The sequence below is a fragment of the Bicyclus anynana genome, chromosome 8 (assembly GCF_947172395.1).
Source record: "Bicyclus anynana chromosome 8, ilBicAnyn1.1, whole genome shotgun sequence".
Lineage (NCBI taxonomy): Eukaryota > Metazoa > Arthropoda > Insecta > Lepidoptera > Nymphalidae > Bicyclus > Bicyclus anynana.
This window is the reverse complement of record NC_069090.1, coordinates 12463281-12471328: the sequence shown is the minus strand read 5'-3', so window position 1 is coordinate 12471328 and position 8048 is coordinate 12463281. Positions and strand designations below refer to the sequence as shown.

The 8048-nt window shown below is 35.8% G+C and overlaps 1 protein-coding gene across 1 annotated transcript in view; it reads right to left on the bottom strand.

Annotated features, from left to right (window-relative positions):
- The window catches only part of LOC112056857 (alpha-tocopherol transfer protein-like), an 8100-nt gene extending 125 nt beyond the window's left edge, over positions 1-7975 (bottom strand). The window contains exons 1-6 of the mRNA XM_024097342.2: positions 7739-7975; positions 5191-5347; positions 4291-4408; positions 3119-3253; positions 1233-1446; positions 1-120 (exon numbers count right to left, since the gene is read on the bottom strand). The exon at positions 1-120 is cut by the window's left edge and continues 125 nt beyond it. Of these exons, the coding sequence (XP_023953110.1) occupies positions 1-120; positions 1233-1446; positions 3119-3253; positions 4291-4408; positions 5191-5347; positions 7739-7901 (907 nt within the window). The 5' untranslated portion in view covers positions 7902-7975. The remainder of the gene's footprint in view (positions 121-1232; positions 1447-3118; positions 3254-4290; positions 4409-5190; positions 5348-7738) is intronic.
- Between the last annotated feature and the right edge of the window lie 73 nt (positions 7976-8048).

Sequence of the window (8048 nt, the reverse complement as noted above, 5' to 3'; positions counted from 1 at the left end):
TTCCTGCATATTGTTCGCAAAACTGATCTTTCTGTCGACAGGACTCGTTGGTTGTAGCTGAGTTTATATCTTCCAAGTATCTTAAATGTTCCTCCGATGAAAGCACATTGAGCCATAACTCTGAAAACCAAACATATTAAATTTAGTTTAATTTAAGAGCAACGAAGAAGGGACAAAAATACTGTGCGTGTCGGGCCACGCGCAGTGTAGGGTTCTGTAGATTAAGTTAGCACTTTAATCCCATAGGAAATGCACAGAAATACCGATACGGATGTACCGATGTAGGGTCCGTCCCTACATGCAAAGTGAGAACTATTTTTTTATACTCGTACCTAACCCCAAAAAAAAATTATTTTTGCCACTTCCACGTAATTAATATACATAACCAAATCTCATCTTTCTAGTTCTTACAGATTCTGAGTTATCATTCTAACAACTTTATCTTTTTAACTAACAACGGAATTAGTATGCAAATTTAGATTTCCAATTACGTTTTTTAAGTTGGTCGACTATAACTCTATATATAGCAATTTTTTAGTAGCCGTTATAGTTTTTAATTTCATTATATTATGTGCTACTTTCGTGAATTTTTTCACGTATCTTTAAATAACATTTAAGCCGGTAGAGGGTGGGGACACTTGACTCTAACAAAAATTAGCTCTTAAAAGCTTAGTATTTTACAAACGGATCCCTGAACTGAAATATGTTGGTAGACCCTTTACAACTTTCAAAGACTTATCGAACGATATCCCATACTATGAAACAAACGAGAAAAAAATTCATCCCCACTTTACATGTAGGGGAGATACCCTAAAAAAATATTTTTCCAGTTATTATTTTACGAAGTTGTTCACATTTTTAATTTACATATTCATGCTAATTTACAGCTTTCTAGTATTAATGGTCTCTGCGCTAAACCGCGGACGGACGGGCAGACGGACATGACGAAACTATAAGGGTTCCTTGTGGACTACGGAACCCTAAAAATGCAAAAGCATTTAGGGAAAGATTTTCGTGTTTTACTTGTTGTGATTTAAATTCTTATGTAATATTTATTATCTACATGCCTTTATGAGAATTCGAAAGAATTTTAGAAAGAAAAATAATTTATTTAAAACTTTAATCATAATGGTTGTTTATTTCTTATCCCAAATAATTAACAAAAGTTTAACTTTTCTCCGCTTAAAAAGATGCAAAGTACAAAATGCTATTTGAATTATGTCGATACATACCTTGAAGAGTTTTCATAGAACGTTCTTCACCACCATAGTCTTTGGGAAGTATGGCTTTTGGGATGAATTTATGGAGCTCTTCAAAAGTTTTATGTACATTGATCCGGTCACCCACTTTCGCGCTGACAACTTGTTTCAACAATGTCACCAAACCATCCACTAATCCTGATTTTGATATTATGTGGATCCCTTTTATTCTCATGCCGAAGCCTTGCTGTAATGTAATATGTAAATTGAATGTTATTATCTATACTAGCGGATGCCCGCGACTTCGTCCGCGTGAAACTCGATGTAAACTTTCAACTACCCCTACCCTACCCCTACCCTACCCCAACCCTACCCCTACCCCGTTTTCTAATTATTATTAATATGAACTTTATACAATAACAATAAAGTTCAAATTGACTACGTTTTAGTTACAAATCATTTGTATGGGAAAAAGAAAAGGGCTATTTTTAGGGTTTTTCCAGCAATAATTCTAATTTTTCTCGCCGTAAAAACCATCCTTGAACTTCAACGAACATTTTATAAAAAGATTTGGCCAAATTGGTCCAGGCGTAGTTGAGTTATGCGCTTACCAACACATTTTGCGATTCATTTTTATATTATAGATTATCTATACTAATATTATAAATACGAAAGTAACTCTGTCTGTCTGTCTGTCTGTGACCTTTTCACGGCTAAAAGATCAATTTTGGTATGATCGTAAATGGGACCTTGGAGCAAAACATAGGATACTTTTTGACCCTAAAATAAAAATAGAAGGGGTAAAAAAATTGAAAGTTTGTATGGAAAGTCTTTCATTTTTAGAGTTACTCTTTTAATTGTTTATCCTACTAATATTATAAACGCGGAAGTTTGTATGGATGTTTGTGATTTAATTGAAATTTGGAATGGAAATAGATATTACTCTGGTTAAACATGTAAGTTACTTTTTATCCCGGAAAGTCCATGGTTCCCGAGGGATTTGTGAAAAACTAAATTTCACGCGGACGAAGTCGCAGGCGTGTGCTAGTTATATTATATGTCTCTTATATTATATATTAATACCTATGTCCTATATATAAATGCATGCTATACTGCCTCCAAAGTCCAATGATTAGTATATGTGGCTTCTGATCACAAGGATTTGGGGTCAAGTCTTGGATCAGATCAAAAGTGATTCGAATTTAGCTACTCCACTGAGCACACCCATGCACAACTTTATGTTTACTTAAATTATATATTTAAGTATATGCAGTTTTTACACTTCCTGAACACACAACTCGACACTGTAGACAATATTTATATATTACTTGTTTAAATAGCTTTCATTGTTAATATATCGGTTATTCCATCCATTTCAATATCGTAATGTATCTCATTACGCACATGTGCCGTAATGCACACGTAAAATGCACATGTGCCGTAATGTAATATATAACCTTTATCATTCGTCTAAAAACGAACGGCACTATTTTAAATCTTGGCAAAGAGTTTTTATGTCAGAAAAGTGCTCAACATTTTATGAATAAAATTAACTTCTTCTTCTTTAATTATAATAATTTTGACAATAAATATCAACCATTTATCTGCATCAGAAACACAAAAATATTAATTTACTTTAGTAATACTGGCTGTTTTTGGTGCATTTGTACAAAAAAAACGCTGATGTGCGCGCTTTATTATAATATATGCAAAAATGACAAGTGTATCAAAATGTCATCACAAAACAGGCAAAGATGCAAATTAATTTTCAGAAAGTGTGTTCAAAGTGTGTTTCCTCGCAAATGTATGACATCGACGAATGACATACACGCGCTTTGATAATTACAGCCTCTGCTTTCTTACTACAGCTAGGCCGTCATAAAAGGCTGGTAATAACGTCACAAAATGTTCATACTTACAATAAAGATAGATAAAGCTTGTCTCAATTGAACAGGGTTTATATTTTTCAAAAGGTTCATCAAGTTAGACTCCGTGCAATCAATGATCATAACGAATCCACTTAAATAGTCATGAGCCTTAACGTATTCTGCCAACTAGAAATTAAATTAAATACAAGTTAAAATATTGAAAAATCTTGACGTTTTAAGTAGCGGTTTAAATATAAAGGAAATTGGAAACGATCAAACGTATTTGTTTAGAACACAGACCAATTATTGTATAGGACCTGCCTCGCTAGATGTTACTTTTCTGTCAAAATATATGATCAACGATCTAATGTGATTATAAAAACTGTCTCTATAGAATCGATGTTAAATAATTGTAATCGTGTTCGTCGGTTAAAGAGCTCCGTAAAAATACCTTTTTGTGTAAAAACCGGGAAAAAATTTCTAGTTTAGTATAAGATATATACCAAATCTAAGCTCCTTTTCCTCAGAAAATGACAGACAATTTTGTTCGTGACTATGAGTGCGATACAGGTCCTTCTATAATTGGTCTGAGGTTTAGAACAATGTCGTGAGTCTGGCAATCCTAATTACTATGAAGAAAGATGTCTGAATATTGAATATGACGTGGGGGGAGCTTAATAAGCATACCTTCCAATTCTCGCCCAAGATTTGCTATGTGCATAATATACAGTCACCTTGAAAAAGGGTTGAATTCAGTATTTCTTACAATAGTTCGGTTCTCCGTTGAGATACGAAAATTTTGACTTTATACTTTTATTTGGCCATTTTATGCTGTAGTTCTCGAATTGAGGTGCTCTACATTTTCACCCATCGCTTATTGTTATTAAGATATCGAAAATAATCATTACGAAAGGTATTAAAAGGACAAATACAAATTTAAAGGACCTTAATTGTAAAACGTAAGCAAGCAAAGCAACGAAAAATTATTGAGTTAAAACATTCATATTTCAACAAAAAAATTGAATTCAACCCTTTTTTCAAGATAGCGGAAAATGCACATGGGAAATTATAAATGTTTCTAGACTCCATACGTCATATCCAAAATTCAGTTTTCTCGGTACATTTGCATTTCCAAATGTACATTGCAATTGAACTAAGAAGAAAAATAAAGAAAAAGAAAAAATAAGAAGACAAAGCACTGAAAAAAGTACCAATTTACTTACAATAACGTTATGTCTGTAAAAATTGATAGATTTATTTGGTTCCCACGCAACGTTAAAAAATTTGATAACATTTACCCTGTAGTGATCTTCTGTTAATTTGGGCAACAGAAATGAATTGCTGAAACAAGTATAAAAAAATTATAATCTTGTTTGTTTTGTCATTAGGTAGGTATAACTCGACTGCTGTTTAGACAATAAAACAAACTTAATCTATTCAAGATTAACTTTGTTTTACTATCTCTTTATACAAGAAGAAGTTTTATTGAATGTGCAAATTTTTGTTTTGTACTACGTATTTATTTGCGTGCGTATGCGTATTTATGTTCTTCTATTAACTAAAAAATACCTAAGCTATCGCTTATCGAAGATATTTACTTTAAAACGTATTTTTAAGGTCACCCTATCAACTGTAGAGTATACCTCTGCCTCTATTCCGGAGGGTGTGAGTTAGAATCCTGCCCGGGTCAATGCACCTCCAATTTTTCAGTTGTGTGCATTTAAAGAAATTAAATATCACGTGCCTCTAGCGGTAAAGGAAAACATCGTGAGGAAACCTGCATACCAGAGAATTTTCTTAATTCTCTGCGTGTGTGAAGTCTACCAATCCGCATTGGGCCAGCGTGGTGGACAATTGGCCTAACCCCTCTCATTCTGAGAGGAGACTCGAGCTCAGCAGTGAGCCGAATATTTGATAATGATGATGATGATGAATTCTACAGAAGTACTAAAAAAAGTCGCACCTACTACGGCGATAATGTCTTAATGGCGCTCATTCTCGTTTGGTAATGGCGGTCTTAATGTCATTAATTGTGTAATTAATTGTCAATTTTAGTTCAGATTTTACCCGCGGAACTACTTTAATGGCGCGGTGTCTATATTTTTACTTTGATTCATACTTACGCAACGTCATGTAAATATTCAAAATCAGTTTTGATATTGTAATTTCCGAAATATTGTGGCAACACTGTCTTCATTGTGCAAAGTCTGTCTAGCTGTTCTTTCGCGCGTTCTACCGATCCTTTGTTTACAATAATATACGTCTCCAAATAACGATCACCTGTAAAGAAGAAACCCAATCTCCATAAAAACTCGGGCCTAAAAATTCAAACGATATAAAGATAAAAAGAAGATGAAAATTGGCCATAAATTAGACCATATCCACTTGACTCCTAAATGGATCGTATCCGTTACGTGACATGTAAAAAAATATAAACTGTGTTAAACTCAGAGTTTTTCTAGGGGTTTGACAGGAATTTGACATTTTGTCAAAATCTATAGGAAATCTGTCAGTTTGCCAAAATTTCTAAATGTATAATGTAATTGAACTACATAACACCCCTCATTTTTACGTCGTGTGTTTGCGTGGGTGAAATATCTTAACAAGTTCCGTTTACGCTATGTGAAAAGCCTTGTATGTTATGAATAAAAACAGTTTCTTAGGTAGATTATATCGCACCCAATTAACGCTTTAGCATTAATTCATTAACAAGGAAGTACATTATTACTTACTTCATTATACTTCATTAAACTTTTTGTTCATTATTATTCTTGAGTAAGACAAGCGATATATTATATCGTTTGCAAAAACCTGCATACCAGAAAATTTTCTTAATTCTCTGCTTGTGTGAAGTCTGGCAATACGCATTGGGCCAGCGTGTTGGACTATAATTGGTTTAAGCCGAATATGGGTTGATAATGGGCTAACCAACCAAACCAAACGGCCAACCCCAAGTGGCCAATCGCGGAAAAGACCCAAAAAAGAAGAAGAAGAAGATTTGTCGCTTAGTCATTTAGAAAAAGAAACTTGATCAATTTTCCACATCAACTTATTGGTTTAAGATCTAAATTAGAAGCGAACATTCGCACATCTGTTTTATTGGATCTTTAATTGGATGTAAAGTAAATATAATATCAAAAGTAAAATTTTATAACTTCTACACTTCGTCACTCGTGCGGATTTTTAGATATAAGGATTTTAAGGTGTATTATTATGAGAGCCGCGATAGCCCAGTGGAAATGACCTCTGCCTCCGATTCCGGTGAGTGTGGGTTCGGGGCATGCCTCCAACTTTTCAGTTGTGTGCATTTTAAGAAATACTCTGGATTAAACTCGCTACTTTTTACCCCGAAAAAATCCATGGTTTCCCAAAATTTGCGAAAATTTATGATTTTGATGATATGAATGTTTGTTACTTTTTCACGCTACTACTAAACCGAATTAGCTGAAATTTGGTATTGAGATATATTATAGCATTAACATAACATAATTAACCCATATTCGGCTCACTGCTGAGCTCGACTCTCCTTTTAGAATGAGAGGGGTTAGGCCAATAGTCGACCACGCTGGCCCAAGGACTTGCAGACTTCCGACATGCCGAGAATTAAGAAAATTCTCTAGTATGCTGGTTTCCTCACGATGTTTTATTCTTCTTCCTTCACCGTTTGAGACACGTGATATTTCATCATCATCATCATATCAGCCGATGGACGTCCACTGCAGGACATAGGCCTTTTGTAGGGACTTCCAAACATCACGATACTGAGCCATCTGCATCCAGCAAATCCCTGCGACTCGCTTGATGTCGTCAGTCCACCTGATAGGGGGTCGGCCAACACTGCGCTTACTAGTGCGGGGTCGCCATTCCAGCACTTTGGGACCCCAACGTCCATCGACTCTTCGAACTATGTGCCCTGCCCATTGCCACTTCAGCTTCGCAACTCGTTGAGCTATGTCTGTGACTTTGGTTCTTCTGCGGATCTCCTTATTTCTGATTCGATCACGCAGAGATACTACTAACATAGCTCGTTCCATCGCCCGCTGTGTGACTCTGAGCCTTCTTATCAGGCCCATACTGATATTTAATTTATTAAAATGCACACTACTGAAAAGTTAGAAGTGCATGCCTTGGACCGGATTCAAACCCATATACACCCTTCAGAATCGGAGGCAGAGGTCATATCCACTGGGCTATCACCGCTCTCATTATTAATTATTAATCGACAACTTGATCCGAGGCTTGGTCGCTAACTATGGGCTTCATTAGAAGGCTCAAAGTCACTCAGCGGGCGATGGAGCGAGCTAAGCTTGGAGTGTCTCTGCGTGATCAAATCAGAAATGAGGAGATCCGCAGACGAACCGAAGTCCCTGACATAGCTCAGCGAGTCACGAAACTGAAGTGAAATGGGCAGGCCACATAGTTCGAAGAGCCGATGGACGTTGGGGTCTTAAAGTGCTGGAATGGCGACCCCGCACCGAAAAGCGCAGTGTTGGTCGAACCCCCAATAGGTGGACCGAAGACAACAAGCGTGTTGCATGGAGCCGCTGGATGCTGGTGGCTCGAGACCGTTTTGTTTGGAAATCCATGTAAGAGGCCTATGTCCAGCAGTGGACGTCCATCGGCTGATAATGATGATGAATGATGAATCAACAACTTAGAACAAAAACTTACTGAAATCCTTTTTATTAAAATGTGGCTGCATTTGGACCCATTCTTTTAGTATATTTATCGCATCTTCCAAGCTTCCTGGTTTATCTAAGTTATACAGCTTCCGAACATACTCCTTTGTATCCGGCCTAACCTCCAGGATTTTGTCCGTTTGCACGAATTCCATCTCAAAAACAAAACCATATGATTCTAACGTTTGAGTTATACTGAATTAATAACACAGTTGCAGTCTTTTAAATTTTCCTTCTTAATTAAAATTTTAATCACCATTTTATATTTAATTTTAAATAGGTATAATGGTGTAGCTTGTTTA